Source organism: Mya arenaria, chromosome 4, assembly GCF_026914265.1.
Source record: "Mya arenaria isolate MELC-2E11 chromosome 4, ASM2691426v1".
Classification (NCBI taxonomy): domain Eukaryota; kingdom Metazoa; phylum Mollusca; class Bivalvia; order Myida; family Myidae; genus Mya; species Mya arenaria.
Window position 1 is genome coordinate 47,145,806 of NC_069125.1, and position 23,419 is coordinate 47,169,224.

The following is a 23,419-nucleotide window of genomic DNA, read 5'->3' on the forward strand; positions in this document are numbered from 1 at the left end:
ATTCACCGTCACGGTAACATACTACTATTAGCAGTGGCTAGAGAATCGGGGACGCGAATATTTTTACCCCCATGCCAATCATCATCATCATCATCATCATCATAGTAGTAATAGTAGTATATGTAGATTGTAAAAGTTGTTTCTGCCATGAAACAAAGCGTAAACCAAGTTACAAAAGCCAAGTATAATTTTATCAAAGCTTATGAAGTATAATATATACCTTCGAATTGATATGCAAATTAGATTTTAATATTAGTCAAGCCTATACATTTGTACGAATGTGAACTATGAAGGTAGAAACCTTGATCTTATTGGAAAAGGTAAACTTTTAGAACTTTGAACATACACGCATAAACTCCAAACGTAATTGATTATGTGTAGACTGGAATTCTTCCAACTAGAATTCTCAAAGAAGCAGGAGAAATATATGCAAGTTTATGCAAATCTCAATTAAGTTGTCAATATAACAGATTGTTCATACTACGATAAGCAAAACCATGATTTTTAAAACAAGTTTAGATGAACAGCCAATTTTTAAACTATTATATTTTCTAATAAATTTTATAAGATCAGGCAAACTGTATGAAATTTGATTATCGCTTACATCATGTAACAGCGTGTTACCGAAAAACTGTAAGTTACACAGAAATTTGGAAAGATGTGTTTATTAATTATTAGTACAGCAGTTTGAAAAAGATGTGATAAAAATATCTTACTATAACAAATTAAATAAATATAATCCGTAAAAATATAGAACTTCTCTTCCTCATGATAATTTAATAGTATAATATGCTCATCCTCATATTATGTATGTATGGTGTCCCATTAGAGAACAAAAACTAACCCATTGTAAAACTTTGAAAGGTGACGAAATCCATTGTAAAACTTTTATAGGTGACGATTACCACCTGAATGTCCCCACTTTTCAAATTTGAGAAAAAATCTTAAAGCGTGGACCGAATTAGGTAAAATTAAATTATGATAAAGTTGAATTTAGAATATTTTCCATATCAAATAAATGCATTATAAAAATTGAAATTTGGAATCACTGAAGTTGAATCCTTCATCTATTCCATTAGAATCCCTGACTATCGACATATAATCATTTATTACATACCCATCATAAATCCACACGCAATACATATCGCAAAATACGGAAGTCCGTATCCCACTTCAGTGCAATACGGCCGTATTCCACTCTTATGACGTCACGTTATAAAAAGTATTGATGCGCGATGTTAAAATGACGCCATAAAACAAAAAAAGTGCGTCGTTAAAATAACATTTATTATGACAACATGTGACTTTTAAGTGATCTTACCTGTAATGTATATAATAAAAGTGTCATCGGTACTGCGCTTTGATCCAGAATGTCGTATTCGACTCTCGTGGATTTTTGCCGATCAAAACGCACTACTTATAACCCTATTATAGTATTGACGTCGCGTATCGACGTCGTGTAGAAACGCGACATCAGTACTGAATATGATTCAATGTTGTACGATCATGAAGAGTCGTGTGATCAAAATGGACCAGCCAACAATATTATTGTAAAATAAAACTTATATGTTTGATAGAAAACAACCTTTAATATAGTTTATGAACGAAAAATAAATAAAGTTATTGTAGAAACTGATTTAAAAGAAAAAAGAAGCATCAAGATGCAAAAAATGTATATTTCATTTCGTCATCACAATCCTTATGACACATTAAAATGGGTATTTGATAACTCGTCCCCAAACTCGTAGGCTACATGGTTGTTGTTTTTTAGCTTGGTTTACGAACCTTTATTTGGGACCGGATTAATCAAGCTCAGATATTTTTTCAGGATGTTTTGCTTATTTGATCTGATTTTAAATGAATGGGTTAACTTGAAAATTCAATGACAATTCATTACACGATGACCACAACGCTCAAAGCGGCACCAACACGTTCGCACTCCTCGACCTTTTTACCTCGAAAAAACACAAGACTATGCTGCATCATAAAAAAGCGATTAAAATGGCATTCACTGTTGCCTTTAAATTTATCTTTAAAATACCGTACTGGGAGAGAACATGAACATCAAAACAACTAAAAGCACGTCTTAAACGTGAACCACATGCGGAGACGAAACAATAATCAGTCATCTTAATAACAGTCGTACAAATTGACAGTGGAGCTTTAAAATAATTGTTACATTTTTTTAAAAATACCTCGTATAAAATTTCGATCTGCAACTCGTGCAGTCGAGTCTACTTGGGCAGGCGTAGCTGCCTGTACACAAATACGCAGTTGCGTAATGAAATTTTGAAAGGTCGAAGTGTTTGTCATACCAAAACGCCCGAATTTGATATAAAACCCGAAGGGGTTAGAGTGTGAAGGGGGTAGGCAACGATCTGCGTTATCCCAAATTGGCCTTAGCTACGCGCTTGTTGGGGTTCTATTTTTTAAATTTGGAATCGAACACGTATTCATAATAAACAACTGTTTTGTAAAATATTCCGATTTCATGCCTTTAATGTGTTTATAAGACAGCCCAAGATTTTAAGGTTTTAATGTTACACGAGGTAATTTATACAATATATTTCGTATTTTTCCCTCTAACATCTCGCAAGCAGACGATCAATACAACTCACGCGATTCAACGCTTCTGAGAACACCCCTTTTTAGTCCATGTTGCACGGACGTTTTATTTACTCATATATTTATAAGCGTTTCATAACCTAGACACCAAATGCCAACCCTATTTTAATAAAATGGACCGTTCTGCTGAAAATTGGGGCTTTCTCTCTGATAATGTTTTTTTAGACTATTGAAATTTATTGACCGTGTTTTTTTGCTATAATTTGGAGGAGACATTGAAGTTGCTAGGTAAATATGATTTAGTTGTGAACTTCTCTCTGAAAAATATCAATATTTTTTTTAGTTTCATGCAAAAAAGTCTGAAAATGAGGAAACTCACGAATTTTGGTTTTTCTTCCGGACCGGATTTGGCGTGGAGGGTTTTTTTTGCATTTCGCAAGGTCATATTTCAATCTTTGATATAAAGCGTAACATTGAAATACATTAGTATCACATAAGAAACAAAATTTAGCATTTTAATAGTTTATTTTCAGAAACAGGGCATGTTGCTAGTTAAATATTGATTTTTCCTTGCCCTCTGTAAATATTCAGATATTCAATATGGCGTTTAATGTAAGAAATTTAAATTAAAATGGAAGGGCCCATTTTTTTACTGATAGGTGATGAAATATGTGTAAAAACGTCAGAAAAAATATTTTCACGGTATTAAAAAAAATCATAATTCACAGGTTCTGACACTGAATACATTAAGTTGCTTATTTATTTATTTTTGCATTGGAAGAATACTGTATTATTTAAATATGTAAAGGTGTCTTTACCTTGGATATCAGTATTTTATGGTCTTGTTAGTAAACATATTTTTTTTCTTGAACCAATTTGTAATAAATTTTCTTATAAAAAGATGCTCTGCTGCACATGACAATAATTTATTTAATTTGATTAATTCATACAATTAAACAACTGTAACCAATACATACTGTAATATTTTAGAACTAAGACAGATTAAAAAATAAGCAGGTAATAAAAGTCTAAAATGAAAATAAAAAACTCATGAGTAATCCCTGTATCATTAATTAATCAAAGCATGTTTGTTTTTCTAATGACAAAATATACTTGCATGGCAATTATATTCATTAAAATCCAAAAAGTACCCAAAAATTCTATTTTGAGTTACTTCTTGATAAAAAAAAGTTGAAAAATGATTTTGGCGCTTTTTTAATTGGAAGAATTCATTTTTTCTCTACGAGGAACAAGCATGATTTAAGTGTTTTACACTCTGATTCTTTGGCAGAATGCTGTAACCAATTGGGCATAAATCATAGCCCAATCGCTAATTGCATGTTTTATAAAATATTACATGTTTCAAATGCTATATAAACCAGTTTATGTTGTATTGATTATTTCATTGTTATGATATTCATGCAATAAAATATTTGAAATTTTTATAGCATTGATTTTAATTCCATGAAAATGGAATTCCCAAATTTAATAAAAACTGTGCATTTTTCCCTTATCGGTAAGGCTTTGAGATCCTTCACAAAATGTAGGTAACATTCTTGTCCTAAATAATTACCAGTAGGCGAGTAGTTCTTGGAATTAAGTAATTCTAGGACAGTTTTCGCCTCATTTTAGAAGTTACTATAATTTGACCTCTTTTTTGCATTATTTGAACAGAGCTGAAGTTATTTAAAAAAAAAATAATACAGTTATCTTCAAGATTCAGGAGTATAATTTTTTATCTAAAATTAAAAAAAAACCTCTGAGAACTACTCACCTACCTGTATGTAAACATGTAGTTGTATTATTTTACTATTGCTTGACATCAATTTTTGAACAAGCCCTGCTATATAAAATTAAGAATTTGAGCAAGCCCAAAAGACATTTTACCAGTGCAGAGCTTGCGGGCTTGTGCTCATTTCGACCACTGCTTATTTATATGTATGAAAAAAATCTAGACTTTATTAAAAAGTTATCATCCTTTTTCAAATGATTTTTTATACTTATATATGAGTCTTACAGGAACAGAAAAGGAAACAAATCTAAATGACCCATCATATTTGGCCATGTTATCAATAATGTAATAACAATTTATCTGCACTATTACTAAAGAATAAAACTTCAGTAGGAGGTTGTTCTTGATCAGTTCAAACATAACCCCTACAAAATTTTGGGTCAGTAGGTCAAAGGTGAAGATCACAGTTAGCACTTTTATGTCTGAAAAGAGTTTTTCCTGGGACATTTACTGGTTTTGGTGTTATTTGTGCAAAGATAATGTCATAGCTTTTTTTGTTGAAAAACTTAAGCTGCATAATAAGTTCAGAATCATTCAGTTCATAACTAACATTTATATTTTACTCCTTTTCACACAATATCCCATAATATTTAATGGGAGCAAAACTTAAAGAACATTTACTAAAGTAGTTTTGAAATTTATCATAAATAAACCGAGTGTGAAACAACGTATTAAAATATAAAAATATTAATAATATATATATATTTAATAATAAAAAAAATATAGCTGTAATCAATGTGCAGGCCAGTCACCTAACTAAGAATTGAGAAAAAAGATTTCTTTCAACTTTCTCTTTTTTAGGCTGGCAGTAATATGTCAGGTATGCGGGGCAGGCCTCCAGGGAGGCGTCGTGGCCGAGCCAGGCTCAACCGTCCCGGACGACCAGCTGTTGGTCCAAAGCCTGCTGGCCTGCAGCCTCGCCGAGGAGTGGGGCGACCAAGGAGGGATGCTTCTCTATCCAATGTATTTCACAATGTTGATGGCTCAGAAATGGAGGAGGGGAGCATGCCTGTGCCCAGAGGAACACACAAGGCCGAGCTGGATATCGGGCTCGAGATGGATCGTTGGCAGGAGCTGATGGAGCGCCAGGATGTGGACAGCCATGAGGAATTAGCAAAGATGCTGCTAGATTCTTGGTAGTTAATGAACATAATTACTTATGAGGCTAAACAATGCCAAAACATTTTGAAACTGACTCTGCAATGCATTTTTCTGTAGTATTCTAAAGAGTTGTCCCCCTTTCAATGAAATAACAATTTCTCTTAACATTTATTCAGGGAGTTAAAAGAGACTGGAAAAGAGCTGGTGGGAATACAAGTGACTGCAGCCACATTCCGAGACTTTGAGACCTATAAAACACGCTGCAGGCGTACCCCAGATGACCTTGTGCGCTTCTTCCTTCGTCTGGATGCTGAGCCAGGGCAGACAGTGATTGTGCTGAATGAAGAGATGGGGAAATTGTTTGAAGCAGTGAAGCACGGTCTGAAAACAAACCAGAACAACTGCATGAAACACTTACTGCATGTCCGAGACAAGTACCTGTAAGTACCTGCTTCTCTTATAATGACATTAGTAATAATATGTGAATGTCATGTTTCTGAAGTTTCTGAATGGCTAAATATCTACCATATATTGTCTTTACTAAAATATTTATATTTAAGTTGCACATTGTATACAGTGGTTGAAATGAGCGCAAGCCCGCAAGAAAATATTCTGAATTTTATATAGCAGGGCTTGTTCAAAAATATGATTCCATGCAATAGTATAAGAATTCGGGCTTGTTCATCCAAAAGTCTAATTTCAATGATTGTGTATATGGAAAAAATGTGATTAAGAAAAACTTTCAATCTTATAATATCAATTAAAGCTGCACTCTCACAGATTGAACGTTATGACAACTTTTTTACTTTTTGTCTTGGAACAAACAAATTTTTGCGTAAATATCTGCAAACCAGTGATAAATGACTGATGACAAAAGATCCGATCGCAGAGTTTTATATTTAAGTTCAAAAATTGATGTATTATGCATTTTTCTTAAACCGTTAGTAACGGTTTAAGCCATAAAACATAAATTTTCGAACAGAAATTTGAAAATCTGCGATCTGATCTTTTGTCAGCAATCTTTTATCATTGGTTGGCAGATATTTACGCAAAAACTTGTTCTTTCCAAGACAAAAAATTAAAAAAAAGTTGTAAGAACGGTATATCTGTGAGAGTGCAGCTTTAAAAAGACAAGATATTCTTAATCTAGCTTTTATAAGAACGTCAAGATACTATGAGTGTCATAGTACTAGTGTTGTTAGCAAATTATTAACTTTGGTAATATTTTTAAAAGCTGTTAAAATATATTTATATGAAGCTTTGTAGAATTATGGCAATATCCTTTCCGCTGCCATAGCCGCCTAATGCAGACCCAAAATTTGGGTGTCCCCATTACCTCTATCATACACCGGCGAACTACCACAGCAGTGTAAACCGTACTAAAATTTTCGGCTTCTGATTACCGCTATCGTACAGCGTGGGAATACCGCTTATTTTTATAATCTTGTACATGTTTTGCTAAAAGCAGAGACTTAAATCTCCCGATTAAAATGCGTTAGCAATTAGGTAAAATGTTTATCAATTTCGAAACAGTATAAATTTATAACACAATTAAAGAAATTAATTACAAACATTATATAGTACATAAAATTATATAACATAACACCCTTATCAATCAAGTTTGCATTTCATGAATTAGTGACATATACATTATCCCTAATTAGGTAATGTTCTAGTGAAAATGTACATTTTTCCTTTTACTTAAACCCTTTGATAGACACATTAATACAATAAAATGCATTTTATTGGTTTTATTATGTAACGGCAATTTAAATATTCACTTATTAATATATATGACATTTCGGCATAACTACGCTCTGGTTGACTTCGGAAAAATACAAAACTCTCATTAATACACTACAGATATGATGAATTTTGAACAAATGTAGGAATAACCGTAGACGTGTGTTGTAGTAATTTCATTGAAGACAATCATCAGTAGGTAAACGCACATGCAAAACAGCGCAATGGTAATCCTGTGATATGTAGGTTGTGGTATTTTTCATCTTCGGTATTGGCTACTTTTTAATGTTTATAAAACTACTATAGGCGAGTTTTGTAGATAGGAATTACTTCTTTGAACAATTTGTTAAGTACATAAAGATAATATTATGCATTAATACACTCTGGTAGTTCTAGTACAAACATTTCAGGTATATGTATTTCAAAATTGCCGGAGACGTTTAATGTTATGATCAATCTTGGAATTATACCACGTGTGCATGCATAGATACACAATGGCAGTTTTAACTTTTGTAGTAACTCGATATTTATGTCTGTTGTTTTCCTCATAAATACACTACGGCTATTATTTGATATTTCTCAAACAGCAATTTTGTACTACAGTAGTAGAAAAAGGTTTTCCAAAATATTTCAAAAGTACAATGCTTAAAAAGATGTTTGTAAGGCAACGTTGCGAAATGTTTTTATTATTTCAATCATAGTATGCATGTGTGTGCTTGAATCGGAGTAAATTGAAAAAATCCACATAAACACTCTCTGGAATGCCATGTGTGGCTAAACCATGTATGTATAAATACGCTATTTTAGCCGTGCTTAATTTTAATGCACACATCACATTATCACAGTTATCCAGGCACGTGTCATTCTATGTAAAATTCAGTAATAAAACAAAAAGTGAAAATTATGATGTAAGAAGTGGTGTAACAATGTTTGTGTCTCTAGTTCATTGTTGTTTGGGTCCTTGACGTGTACACCTTAACAGGGCCTATTTTTTACTGTTCAACTAATGAGCTTGTCCCTGTAGTATTCATTATATTATACATATTTTTATTTTAGTATTTATACATGCATAGAGCGATTACAAAACAATATGTTTTTCATCAAATAAATCAGAAAGGAATTAAAATAACAATTCTCTATCATGATATTTTACACACATGTTCATTCATTTCCTATATATAATGTATACTTATAGGACTAAAATCCAAATACGGATTCACAATTCATTCATACATCAAGGTTATAAAATGTATAGATCAATTATATACATCATAGGAACTTGAGGAATACATAGGGATAAAATTAAACATGATTATAATGATAATACTTTTTCTCCAATCAACAAAGAACACATGTACATAATTATATAATAGAAAAACATAGACCAAAACATAAATCAAAGAATTTGGCTGTAACTATTATATTGCTAAAAATATCGCAAGATTTGTCACGGGAAACAACACCAGTATAATCACAGCATGCGATTAACGAAACGGCAATAGAGTCTAGTGGAATTTCTGGTGCAATGCAATATCATCGGTCTGTAAAAAGAAATCACATATTGATGAATATTTGTTATAAAGACACGTTGTTAGCGACAATTGCACTGTATATGTGTAATTTCGAAAAATATGTCCTCATTTTAAGCATGAAATGTTTAATTCTATAAAAAACATTAAAACAAACATTATTCGTCCCTTCAGGAACAAAATGTTGACACCTGAACAACATTTTGTTTGATTATTTCATCAATACTATATTGAAAATTTATTTTAATACATGATTGATCTAAACGGCGCTTTCTTGTACTAGACTCTGAAATTCAAGATGTGCCATTAAACAGTAGAAATAATTTAATGTATGCATTTTCATGAACTTCAGAGGCCATTCATTGTTTCGATTTAAGGGTCATTTCAAACTGCAATTATATAAAAAACATATATTATTGAAAATGTTTAGGATACCTGAGTTGTTGTTTTCCGTTCCTCTGTGTTTCTGGAGCCATAGTCTTGTTGGACTTGACCTCCATTCGGCCTTTCCTAGAGGTAATGCCACGATACGAAATAAAACATTCCCTTAAATAAAATAACATTTCATTTGAGTTTTATTTTATAAACATTAGAATTATACTCATGCAAGCTGACTCTGCACTGCACATTGCCAAAGAGGTCAAGTTAAAATATGTCGCTTGTTTCTGCAACCTTAAAACAGAAACATAAAACACTAAACAGCTGATTGATTTTAAAAGATGTTGTTCATGTTTCATTTTGGTGGTACATGCAACGATCAATATGTTATTAAACCTGATTATGGTTACTATTTAACATTCTACAGCATGTTTGTAATATACTGTAAAAAAGTATTACCATTCTCTCAAACAGCTTATAGGTAGCCGGAGGGTTGAAGCTTTATACACGATGAATCACAAGCGAGATGTCCACGGCAAACCACACACATTAGGTCCACAAATAAGCACTTTGTGTTGGTACACTGTAAATGTTCACTGTTTACAACACCCATGTTCTTTTTTAATTATAAAATAACTTTGATGCATGTTTTTCCCACTTTCCTTTTGTATTTACTTCTTCCGCCAAAACCTTGTTCTGTCGGCTATTTATTATAGGATTGAAACATGTCATCGGGTTGCACACATGTTTTGATTATTCCCATGCAGTGGACATAAGCTTCCGGTCCGCAATATTTCATGCCATGTGTTCCCCTCTGCTGAGCATCCTAACTTTGCCATCTCTCTTCGTGGACTGATTTTGCGATTGACCAATATGTCCTTCCGGTGTTTAATGCGTGACACGAAAGTATAGATTTTTTCCAAACGCCAGAGGAACTGATGTTTTAAACTTGTCGGCAAATACAACATGATCATCTTGTGATGTTTTCTCTTCAGTTCTCTACAACTGTTTGAGTCAACCCTAATTCTTTCGACTTAAGTACGCCTGGTAATTCCTGAGAAACCCCATGACACACGGAGCACCAACGATTCTTGAATGGTGACCGTGACCTTCGATCATTGTTTCATCGACAGATATGTATTGGTGCATGTTGTATTAAGTAATGCTCCTTTCCCATACAACATTCATAACAGGGGTCACTGTGGTTCCAACCTTGATGCGACCTTGTGATATTTGTCCGGTTGGTTTATTGTCTATTGCAGTGGTTTTCATGGCAACTGTGACAGCTATTTTGTTATGGATGTTCTGTTGATATATTTGCAGTCACAGTGATACCACAGCGTACTTCTGATACAAGAGGAAAAGCATAAGAATGCGGTTTTATTAAAGCAAATTTACAAATGCCAGAGGCGAATAATGTTGAATGACGATTTTTAAAGAAATACCGTTGCTTATTTTTGCATGGTTATTATATTTGAAAGAAATTCCGTAGTGTAGTAACTGTTTCTAAGACAAAGTACCATAGCGTATTAATGCTGTTTTTAAAATTCACAATCCTTCTTATTTTAATGAAAAACGTACCACAAATTTGTGGAAAATGTGCATTTTGCGGCTGTGGAACTGGACGTACCTACTTTTTCGGTACGTTTCAGTCGTCTACAGTATTCCTACAGTAAAACAGTAGCGGTAACCAGCACCCTGGTCTGCATTAGGCGGCTACGGTAGCGCGTCGATGTACGGTAGCGGTATTCGAAAGGATATGCTTGTGTGTTGCAAGCTTATAGCTTGTGTTTAATTACCATCAGTTGGGCTCCTTCACCAACTACATAAGACATTGTAACTAAATGTTTGCATCAATTGCCATCTGAAGAGTTTGAGAAAATCCTCCTCCACACCAGCAAAGGATGGTAAAATTTGAGTGGGACTAGTAATGTTTGTGCTTAACAAACACAATTTTACTATAGACAAAAAAATTAAGTGCACAGGAAATGCATTTTCAGTCTGGTAAAATCTGGGAGTCTTGCGATGTCTATACTGCTGGTTGTGCCTTATTTATTTCTTAGCATAAATTATACTTGTATAGTTAAAGTTTATCGAAAGTTTTATGGATCTTTTACATAAGAAATGACACAATTCATTAGTTATATAATATATATTGTAGGTTATTGCAATGATTATGAATGGCTTTCAGAGAGATGAAGGGGAAGCCAGTTGGAATAAAGAACGTAGAGCCGTCAGTTCGCATGGCAGTGCGAGAGGAGATGATGAAGCTTGCTCAGGATGGAGTGTTTACCCCACCCACCCCAACATGCCTGTGTTCCTGTAGTCCAAGCAGCAACACCAGCACTCCTGACAAACAAAGTGGACAAACTGGTTAGAATTTTTTAGCTTGCCCCTTTTCGAAGAAAAAGGTTGGCATATAGTCATAGCCTTGGCATTGGTGTTGTCGTCGGGATGCAATAACCTTGGCCAAAATAAAGGCATTTTCAAGATATTCAAATAAGACAAATGTTGCCAGAGAGAATATGCATATTATATATCGAGGCTTTGATAATTGTTGACCTATATGCACCTTGTTTGACTGAGGGAAAAGCTTACAAGCATCAGTGTTTGCTCCATGGCACTTTTGTTTTTTACAGCAGTAGGGATTTGAAGAAAAGTGTCATAATATTCTCATAGCTTTGTTGTTAGTGTGGCTGATGGCATTTTAAGAAATATTCAATAACAGTTATAGCTTGTAAACGATATTTGCAGAAACTTGGTGCACATGTTTACAATGGCAATGTCCATATGTGTGCAGCAAGTCCTATCAATCTGGCTAAAGTATTGTTATGGGTTATGCCCCTTGATCAACTGAGAAAAAAGACCACTGTTTGCCATGAGCTTAACTTACCCTTTCAATGAAAAATATTGGTACTGGTTCAGACCTCCCTGTTGATACTGGTTCAGACAGTTTCTGTTGATACTAGTTCAGACCTCCCTGTTGATACTGGTTCTGACAGTTCCTGTTGATACTAGTTCAGACCTCCCTGTTGATACTGGTTCTGACAGTTCATGTTGATACTAGTTCAGACCTCCCTGTTGATACTGGTTCTGACAGTTCATGTTGATACTAGTTTAGACCTGCCTGTTGATACTGGTTCTGACAGTTCATGTTGATACTAGTTCAGACCTCCCTGTTGATACTGGTTCTGACAGTTCATGTTGATACTAGTTCAGACCTCCCTGTTGATACTGGTTCTGACAGTTCATGTTGATACTAGTTCAGACCTCCCTGTTGATACTGGTTCTGACAGTTCATGTTGATACTAGTTTAGACCTGCCTGTTGATACTGGTTCTGACAGTTCATGTTGATACTAGTTCAGACCTCCCTGTTGATACTGGTTCTGACAGTTCCCTGGGCCATATTCCCTAATTGCCTGACTCAGATTTTTAATTTTGTTGTAAAAAGGCTTTTATAGGAGTAAAGATGGCAAAGATGTTACAATTAATCTTTTCTACTATCAGTCACAGTTTTTGGCAAAAATATTTATAATTATTATTTATCTGCTAAGTTCTTCTTATAAAACGATAAAACTGATTTTTAGCTCGACAATTCAAAGAATAAGGAGAGCTATCCTAGTCATCCGAGCGTCGGCGTCGGCGTAACCACTTATGTTAAAGGTTGCGTACCACCTCAAATATTTTCAAAGTCCATTGACAAATGGCTTTGAAACTTTGCACACTTGTTCACCATCATGCCCCCAACCTGTACACAGGAGGAGGTAACTCTGTCAAGCATTTTGACAAAATTATGCCCCTTTTTCGACTTAAAATTTACGTTAAAGTTTGCTTACCCCCTCAAACTTTACAAAGTCCATTGATATCTAGCTTTGAAACTTTGCATCCTTGTTCACCATCATGCCCCCAACCTGTACACATGAGGAGATCACTGTATCAAGCATTTTGACAGAAATATGCCCCTTTTTTCGACTTAGAATTTACGTTAAAGTTTGCATACCACCTCAAATATTTTCAAAGTCCATTGACATCTGGCTTCGAAACTTTGCACGCTTGTTCACCATCATGCCCCCAACCTGTACACAGGAGGAGGTCACTTTATCCAGCATTTTGACAGAATTATGCCCCTTTTCCAACTTAGAATTTACGTTAAAGTTTGCGTACCACCTCAAATATTTTCCAATTTAATTTATATAAATATCTCAGCACATCATGTATTGCATTGAAATCTAATCTTACAGTGATCCATGCATGTTTCACCAAAACTTTTCAATCCATACACTGAAAAGCGGCTGAATAGTCGAGTACGCTGTCTCTGTGAGAGCTCTTGTTTACAGAGAATTTACCCTGGTCTGAAAATACAGTAGAAGTGACCTCATAGTGGAAGAAATCTTGATAATTCATATTAATTATGCAAAAAAAAAGACATGCATTAAAGATACATGTAACCGATAGATTCAGTAATAATAGAATAACCTGGTAGTACCACACATATAAAGGGATGCAAGAATATAAATGTATGTAGGTTGAGAGTGGTCTAATGGTATATGTGTCGGCCTCTCAACCAAGAGTGGTACTTTCTCATGGCCTCTCAAAATGAACACTAGTACTGGTTTCTACCCAGGAAATGGACTTGAGAGTGATTTTATAAGCTTATGTCACAATTAAGCTAAAACAATTTTGGTTTTATTCTGTCGAAACAACGACCCTAAATTTCCTTTTCATGCATAAAACACTTGAAGCATGTCAAGAAAACACAATCCCTACTTACTAGTGCACATGACACATGCTACCACAGCGGCATGTTTGATTCACAAATATTTACCCATTCCTACAACAACGCTTTCCATTTCTGAACCAATTATGGTTTGCACAGCTGTCCCTTTGATCTCTGTGATCACTTGAAAGTGTTTTTTTTTGCTCTCTTTTTAAGCCTTTCTTGTGCACCAGATCACATGTAAATCCAGGCCCCAATTTCTCGAAACTTCTTAAGCTTAACAGGCTTAAGTCGCTTATTTCAATTAGCCAAAATACATACTAATAATGGATTTTGATAAATGAAAAATGGTTTCTTCTAATAAGCATACAGATTTTTCTTATATAATTTATAAAAACTCTTAAAGAAGTAAATATAACGCATATTATAGAACAACAAAAATAGTGAGTTTAGCTTAATCCTGTTATAAGGGACTTAAGAAGTTTCGAGAAATTGGGGCCAGGTGTTGAAAGACTGTAGCTATAAATAACAAGAGATGTTTGTCAAACTGATGACCCCTAAAATCAATAGGGGTTGTCTACTGGTCAGGCCCTATCTTCATGTCAAGTTTGATGACCATCCGTCACAAAATTATCGAGTTATTACTTGGACAAGCTTAGGTCTACCGACGGACGGACCGACCGACCTACCGACTGACTGACCGACATATGCAAAGCAATATACCCCTCTTCTTCGAAGGGGGGCATAATAATAATAATAATAATAATAATAATAATAATAATAATAATTTGTTTAACAAGATATAATAGATAAAATCATGAAAACTTTTGAATACATTTATATTTCATTAGAAGAGTTACTTTAAGGCTTATATAGCAAAACTAAATGGAAAATAGTTTCTTTAAAAGTGTTTTTTCATTTACGATGAATGTGTAGCTTCATCAAATAAATTATTCCTCAAAGATCAATGTGATTCATACATGTATGCACACACATTTACATTTTCTTTTGTCCAAATAACATATGATACAACCAACAAGTAAAACAACATTACAGGCAGTTTTATAGTTTCATAAATGCTCTTATTTATATTTAATTGGTATCTTTGTCAGTATTGTGAAATATATGATTTTGTCAATTTCCTATAGAATGAGAGCACTGCTTGAAACTCAATCATAAATCATTACACAGAAAGGATTTACATTTATAGGATTGTTATGTAAGATTTATTATTATAAACCAACAAATAATGTTTCAGAAAAGCCATCTGTGTCCCCGGATTTTCCAAAGAAGCGGCCTCGAAAGTCATTGCCACAAAGAGTGATCGCATACGAGAACAACACTGGAATGTCAGAAGATTCCGAACAGGAAATAGAGATGGTTTCTGATCCAGTCCAAACCAGTGTGGCTAACGGACACCAGGTGTTAAATGATGGTGAGGAAGGTTTAACACTCCTTGAAATGCATCCTTTTTATGCGCCAGACTGTAGGCAACTTAAAATCGTACTGTCCGTCCTTACTTTATTATGCATTGTGCTATTTTTGAAATAATCTGGCACATATGTTAGAAACACAAAAGTGACGTGTAGTGCGCAAAACACACATCCTTACCCAAAAGGTTATGTCCAGGCTGTAACTTTGCCATGCACAGGGTAATTTTAAAATTGACTCGCACATGAAGTGTGCAAGACCCACGCTCCTACCTCAAAGGTCAATGTCACACTTAGAGGTTCATCATTATGGATTTCTGCATACATGTACATAGAGTATAGGTGGTCATCTCTGGGCTCTAATTTTTGTCATCCAAGCAGAGATTTTGAAATAACACAGATGTTAAGCATATGAAAGCACAGATGCTAAGAATTTTAAAGCATATAAAGGCAAGATGTCAGGTGCAAGATCTAGGTCTTTATCTCTGGATAAGCTGCGTGCAAGTCACATGTCCCTACCCCAGGACTTGGGAGTCAACAATTGTGTGGTTCTGAATATATGTTTGTAGTTTATGTTAGCTCTTCCATTGGTCTGACTGGCACTTTGGGGGCTTTAATCACTTACAGTGATTAAGGGAATAAAATCTTGTTTATGACCTTTTTAATAGAGAAAGAAACGGAGACCGGGTAGATAAATTATTAACTAAGAAAGAAAATGTACTTATGTGGATCTTATTAAATGTAGTCAAGAGTTTCTTGGAAAGTCATTTAAAACATGGTGTGGTTTTTTGGAAGCAATAAACATGTGGCCCTGCACTGTGAAGTCCGTAATTGAAATATTACTTACCACGAAATACAAGTTAAGTGAAAATGCAGCAAGGATATTATTTTTAATATTTCAGTAAATTATCATATTGCTGGCTTTATTTAATCATGGTATTGAAGATGAGGTTGTAGATTAAGTTGAAATGGCATGATACTGTTATGAAATTAGTTTCATAGACAATGTATTGTAATAAGAAAAAATATGTTGAATGAAAATTAAAGCACCTGATGTACATTCATTTTTAGGTCAGTGGATTTTTGTAAGAAATTAGTTGACCTTTTGTCATAGGTTTGGTGTCATATTAATTTTCGTCATGAGTTTGAAAAAACTTTAACCCTGGCCATAACTCAAAAACCGTTCAAGATTCAAGTAAAACTTGGTACTCTTGTTGCCGTTGACAATACGCTCACATAGCAAGGTGCATTACTCTTAAGTAGGGATGGCAACGAGTAGTAAAATTGGTACTCGAGTACTAGGACAATCTTCCGATCGAGTACTCGGATACTCGATTACTCGGATAACTTGAATTGGTGTTTGGGAAAGACAAGTTTGTGTATACATGTATAGTTCATGTACTATGTGTGTTGAGCGTAATATCTTTTCCTTAATAAAAAATCCAAGTAAAAGAAAACAAATGTTGTCTCATGCTTTTAATTTGTTCTTTTCACTACAATATAAATGGAATGTACAACTCGGATCATATTGCATACATGCAATATCCCCTGGAATTTATTTATTTATTATTTTTTTTAAATTTGCTTAAGGTTGACAATGGAAACCATCCCTAATATTATGAGTGTAAAATTCCATGAAGGGCCATGATGACTTAGTGCAAAAACTATTGTAATTGAAGTATATTTTTGTATTTATTCTTATATCATAAATGCAGATATTGCGCACAATTTCGCCGCATAACAATCCCCTGGTGTAATATCAAAATCCCCTGGAATTCAGACCAAAATCCCCTGGGAAGCCTCTTAGAAATATGGCATGTATGATATTTGAGCGTCTAGATGATCGAGACTACACTCAATAATGAACAACATTCAGAATTACAATGAACAAAAATTATTTATAAATTTGTTTTGTTGTATACTCTACCGAAATATTATTTAAACTGACAGTTTTCCATACTGAACAATTGTTGTTTACCTCATTAATATGCATTATTTAAACTGACAGTTTTCCATACTGAACAATTGTTGTTTACCTCATTAATATGCATAATTCCTGAATTAAGATATCCTCCAATCAATTGTAACAATCATTGCAAAAATATGCCCATTCAGGAATCATGCTCGTAATGGTCTTTTCTAATTCGCTCGTTTTGTCCATTGTTTGGTGAAAACAATTTGAAGAAGATGTACCGCTATCAAAACTTCGCTAATTGACATCAGTGATATTTGCAAAGCAGTGCCCTTTTTTGACAGTTTGCAACTCTCACAACAATTGTCAATTAATTTATTAGGGTCAATTGTGTACACAGCGGGGATTTGAGGGACCGTAAATTGTCTTCTTGGAAACACGCCTGATCTGATATTTACAAATTTATATTTATAAATGAATTTTATAAAAAGTATTTATTTATTTCAAGGACTCGAGTAGTGATTTGGTACTCGGATGATTGATCAAGTACTCAAGTACTTGGGTACTCATTGCCATCCCTACTCTTAAGTAATGTCCCATGTTTGACTGAAAAAAGAACAAGAACAGTGGAGTGTAGGCATCCTATCTGCGGCACTATTGATGTCGTTAAAGCTTGCCTGTTTTCATGCACAAAACCTGCCGTATCGTGATAGCCTTGTTGCCATTGGTTATATTAATTTATTTTAGCTTGATTGTGACGATAGCTTATAAGATCACTCACATGTCTATTTCCTGGGCAGAAACCAGTACTGTGTTCCTTTTTGAGAGGCCATGAGAAAGTACCCCTTGTGGGGGTTGAACCCAAAACCTCTTGGGTGAGAGGCAGACACATTAACCATAAACCACTTGCATCCTTGTTGCCATTGTTGTGCAAAGACTTTATCCCAGGACATAACTCAAAAATACAAATTCAAATATACATGTATATTTAACTGAAACTCAAATTACACATGATGACAGAAACAATATTCAGATGTAAAGCAAGCCCCATAACTCTGCATTAAATAAAGTTTTAGTTAAATGCCCCTCCTTTGAGTGGGCAAGAACCCCAACAATAATGAGTGTTGGCATTCAGGTTTGTATTTGTTGCAATGAAATTATCTTAGGATGTGTCCCAGTGGCACGAAAGGGTGAATTGTTTAACTGGTATTTATACTCAGGTTACATAAGATGATTTACTCACACCTGAGGGGTTACTCGTTTAACCATTACTCGGAGTATTTTATCATGACCTCCTAAAGTGGACATCAAAAATGGTTTCAACTCAAGAACATCTTCCAGTGTGCATATTGAAGCTATCATCTTATGTGCAATAAGCAAGAATAAAAATTGTATAAATTTAACTGAAATAAATCCTCTATTTACAGCTTCAGCAGAACCCCCTCTGCCAGCCTTTAACTACATAATGAGTGAGGCAATCCCGGTGAATGGTCAGCCAATGTCCACTGCTGGACTGACCAGCACTCCTACCACCTTTGTCCAGCTGGTGGGCTCGCCTCAAGTCCTCACACCAGCAGCTGCTAATGCCATCTTTCTACAGCAGGCAAGCAACATGGCTCCAAAGATCGCGCCGAAACCGTCACCTTCAGGGGCCAACGAGAATTCCCAGACATATAGGCTTCCAGGTGGTGCGATGGTTGTTCAAAATGAGAATGGGAAGTTCAAATGCCCTGACTGTGATTTTCAAGGGGCAAGCTTTATAAGCTTGAGATCACACTTCATTCATCATCCTGTAAAAGCTTATAAGTGTAATCTTTGTGAGAGAAGCTACCTTGAAGAGTATAAATTAAGGGAGCATTTTGAAATCAAGCATGAGCATAGTATTCACTTCCTTTGTGAGGTGTGCAATAAAGAGTTTACTTCAAAAGGCGGTCTAAAGTACCATCTCAAACGGCTGCATAAAAACGATTTCAAGTTTTTCTGTGAGGAGTGCTGTAAAGGATTTAACTCTGAGCAGCACTACAACAGTCACATAGAGAAGCACAGCCGTTCACATCAGTACAAATGCAGCCAATGTAACAAGGAGTTCAGCACCTTCACAACATTCACAAATCATCGGAAAATATGTGTCCGCCTATCAACAGAAGATGATAGTCTGGTTTGTGACTTATGTGGTGACGATTTCACCACCGAGGCAGACCTCACAGAGCATATTTCCTCTGAGCACTGCGATGTCTCTCGATTCCGCTGCATCTGTGGTGAGGAGTTTCGATGGAGAAGAGTGTTTGATGAACACAAAAGAATGTGTAATTACGCAGTGGAGAGGAAAACAGTGATGCTTCAACCTGCAGTTGATGACTCCAGCACGGAGGACGGGCTCAGCAATCTTGCCATTATCAATGTGGAGAGCCTCATGGAGAAAGACGAACTCAACAAGGGAACATGTGTGGATATGGACGAAGACTCAACAGATGCCATTCAAATCACTAATGTTGAGTCCGGGGAACAATTTAACATGGACATTAAACCCGAACCCCAACCTATGTTACTGCAATCTTTCCAAACTCTAGGCAGCAGCAAACTGCGTCTGCACAATTGCAAGTTCTGTGATTACAGAACTCCGAAACTCTCTCACATGAAACGCCATGAACTTACCCATTTGCGTTCACCAGCTAAGGCTAAGGTGACTAAAATAGCACCAAAGCCTGTGGATATTGCTCCTTCAAAGCCAAAAAGTCAGGGTTACTATCACGCCCGCTATAAGTGTGATAAATGTACGAGAACCTTCTCATCCAAGGGTGGCATCTCCTATCACCAGCAGACCAAACACAACAATGCATACAAGTACAAATGTGAGACCTGCGACAAGGGCTTTAACACCTACCAGCACTATGTGGGCCACAAGAACACGCACACAGGAGTGCGTCCATTCGTCTGTAACAGCTGCGGAGTTGGTTTCTCCTACCCGTCTGTCCTCACCTCCCACAGGAAGGTATGCAAGGGTAAGGTTGAGGGCTTGGACAAGAATGGGGGCCTGGATTACTACCCATGTAAACTCTGCAAGGAGAAGTTTGCCCTTCCATCCTCTCTCCAGGACCATATAAGCGAGTCACATAGTGATACCATTACTTCAAAATATGTATGTGTTTGCAGCGAAGAATTTCAGTTGCGAGCTTTGTATGATCTGCACAGGACTACTTGCACAAAAACTGACATAAGCTCTACAATGATAATACAAGCCATTCAAAATGAGATTAATCCCTCAGCAGACAAAGGAGATGACAGGACAGATTTCTCCGAACTCTCCCCGGAGATGTTTAATGCTACATTGAATAACCAACCTGTCTTCCCATCGTGATGTCGTAACCCCGAGTTGGAATTCATTCAATTTCGAATTCCTTGGCTTAAAACAAATGAAATTCAGTGTAAAAAGAAAAATTGACTTCCAATGTATGCTTTTATATTGTTGGTTAAAATCTTAAGTGTGTTGAAATGTGAAATGTGCTTTGTACACCTATTACTTGCTACATACTTGTATGTGATTTTGATCATTCTCCCATGTGCTAACCATGTGCTTATGTTAACTTTTGTGTAATTTACTGTTCAGGGGTCGTATTCATAAAGCATCTAAGCGAAAATGTTCACCTTAGTGAAAAAAATGCCTTTTTATGCTCCCACTTATTGGGGGTTGGGTCCATGATTCTGTCCGTAAATATTGTTTTATGTCATTCAAAACTCCAAAATAATTTGACACAAAAACTTAAAACTGTAGGGGAGTGTTGTTGAGATGATAAAGTTGTGCACCAGGGGTATCGTTTGCAGATGCACATAGTAAGGGGAGAGTTATGGCCCTTCAATTACCAAACATTGGCATTTTCGAACTTGTGTCACTCAAAGCTCCAAAACTGTATGACTTAGTTTCTAAGATGAATTTAAAGAATCTTATAACTTTTGCAAACAAAAAATATGGAATAATTAAGAAAATGCTTTGATGAAAAATAGAGGGTTTTTAAAATGGTTGTAACCAGACTTCAAAAATTAGGAAAGATGAAAATTTTCACTTAGATGCTCTATGCATACAGCCCCAGAGGTGCATCTGGGAAGGTTTCATGACACAAAGAATACTAGCCAAATGCTTTTTAAAATTTTATGCATTTTAAAAGAAGTTTATCTAATTTTTGTTTCATCTTTGTTTATTGCTAAGAATTGCATACATAGTTTGATGCTTCTGCTATTCTACTGTTAAGCTTTCTGGCATTTTCTGAAAAGTTTGTATTCAGGAATGAGGTGTTTCATTGATGTTAAACTTTGTTTAAAAATTAAATCATGTCCATTTGATTTACCTTTTGATGCTGACGAAGTGAATGCCACTATTTAATGCTTTAATTGCATTTATTTGTTTGATCATTACTGTTTATCAACTAGCATGTATTAGATATAAGTCATATGGGATTCCAAGTTGGATTAAGATCTATAGAATTCCAAGCTGGGTTAAATTATATAGAATTCGGAGTTTGCTTAAGGTGGCAAGTTTTCTCTATTTGATTGATGTAACTATTTTTTATTTGGCTTTGGGGTTAGGTTGATTTGCCTTTGCATGACAAGAATCCTAATGAATCAGTATGTTTTACATACATGCTAGCATTAAGAATGTGAAGTACTATATATGCAAAAGAGTCATAAAATAGAAACTGAAAAAAAATTAATTTATTGAGGTACATGTATGTGGCTATGTTTGGTTGCTGTTGTTAACGTTTTATACAATATCAATCCTGATTACTTGTTAAGAATAGTTTAATTGTAATTTTAAGTTTTTTTCTCTCTTTTAAAGATTGAAATGGGAACATTTAAAGGGACTCGCTCGTGTTTTGTATAATGTGCTCTTTTTATGATGAAATAAAGTGTAGCAAATCATTTGGAGTGTTAAAACTAAGATACTGATGGCTGGAACCCTTCAACAAATGTAGATATATGCTCAAATATTGTCTTTGAAGTCCACAATTTTTAATGGCGTTAGAAACTTTTCAACAAAAGGCTTAAAGGTTAAATTATCTCTCAGCTTATGTAAGAGGCCTTGTGGGCAAGCGGTTTCGTTGACAGGTTTTTCTTGACTACCAGCATTGGTGTGCTCCCCACTAAAACCAGGGTTTTTTAATACAATTTGTTTGGTTTTGTCAATATCAGTATCAAAGAGTGAAATATAATATCATTTTTTTTTTCAGATGCATTACCATGAAAAAAAACATGAGCAAGTCCCTTTAATACAGCAATCAGCTGTTTATTATGGTTTGTTTTATTTGTTTACCGTATATCTGTTTGTGCGTTTTTGACACAAATCTTTTATTTACTAACATTTTTTTTTCTTTTCAAACATATTTAATAGTGTGGATAGATGTGTATCTTATAGTTGATGCAGCTTTTATAAATGCATGTAGTCTTAAACTCTATTCATATAATTGTTATTGATCGTTACTTGTGAAACCATGATACTAACCATCATGATGGCCCCAGGGTAGGGTTAAAGCCAGGTTTTAAAAAAACAGGGTGCTGAGAAATAGGTTCAGTGTGCAAAGGCAGAAAAGGACGAATTCGGAATTATATCAGCTATGAAGAACTTGAACATTATGAATTTGGAAATAAATGTTGGGAATTGTGTCTTATTGAAGTGATGTTATATTTCAACTGCCTAATATATTAAGTTTGAATGTATTTATAATCATATTATACATTTGATTGAAAACAAAAGAAATATTGGACAGTCTAAAGTATTCAATTCTACAAGGCAGAAGGGTACAATTGCTGGTTTCCATGAGGGAAGAAAAGCTGCTACCAAAAAGAACATGATGCAGCACCCTTCCATTACTTTTTAACTAAAACCCTACCCAGGAATATACATGTAAACACTGGAAACTTATTAGGAATTAATTTAATTAAATTTCCATTAACATGTTGATATATGTTTAAATGATGCTTGCTTTTATGATATTCCTTGAAATTGCTTCACTGTTTTGGAATATGCTTAAGGAAATAAAAATGCTTAAATTCCAATGTTTTCATTTTCCGATTACTTCTGTGTCCATCCTCTTTTTTATTGGGGCTGGATTTTTTTACCTCTGAGCCTTATATATATATATTCATTGCAGTAAAACATTGACCACGTCTTAATAATTATGTGAAACTATGATGTGTGTATACTGTCTAACATGATTTATTACAAAATTCTAAATCACAGAACACATAGCAGAACAAAT

General features: G+C 34.8%; 1 protein-coding gene across 1 annotated transcript; it reads left to right on the forward strand.

Annotated features, from left to right (window-relative positions):
• The first annotated feature begins 2,719 nt into the window (after nucleotides 1–2,719).
• On the forward strand, nucleotides 2,720–23,211 carry LOC128232193 (gastrula zinc finger protein xFG20-1-like). Its single transcript, XM_052945604.1, has 6 exons — nucleotides 2,720–2,853; nucleotides 5,159–5,493; nucleotides 5,635–5,898; nucleotides 11,300–11,481; nucleotides 15,085–15,261; nucleotides 18,596–23,211. Exons 2-6 carry the CDS (start codon nucleotides 5,171–5,173, stop codon nucleotides 20,524–20,526), a joined length of 2,877 nt encoding a protein of 958 aa, XP_052801564.1. The 5' UTR covers nucleotides 2,720–2,853; nucleotides 5,159–5,170; the 3' UTR covers nucleotides 20,527–23,211.
• The last annotated feature ends 208 nt before the right edge of the window (nucleotides 23,212–23,419 follow it).

Excerpts from the sequence above, each read along its gene's own strand:
- LOC128232193 (XM_052945604.1), top strand. The coding sequence starts at position 5,171 with ATGTCAGGTATGCGGGGCAGGCCTCCAGGGAGGCGTCGTGGCCGAGCC. Across the intron at positions 5,899-11,299 it reads CATGTCCGAGACAAGTACCT|AGAGATGAAGGGGAAGCCAG; the intron begins GTAAGTACCTGC and ends AATGGCTTTCAG. Across the intron at positions 11,482-15,084 it reads CAAACAAAGTGGACAAACTG|AAAAGCCATCTGTGTCCCCG; the intron begins GTTAGAATTTTT and ends ATAATGTTTCAG.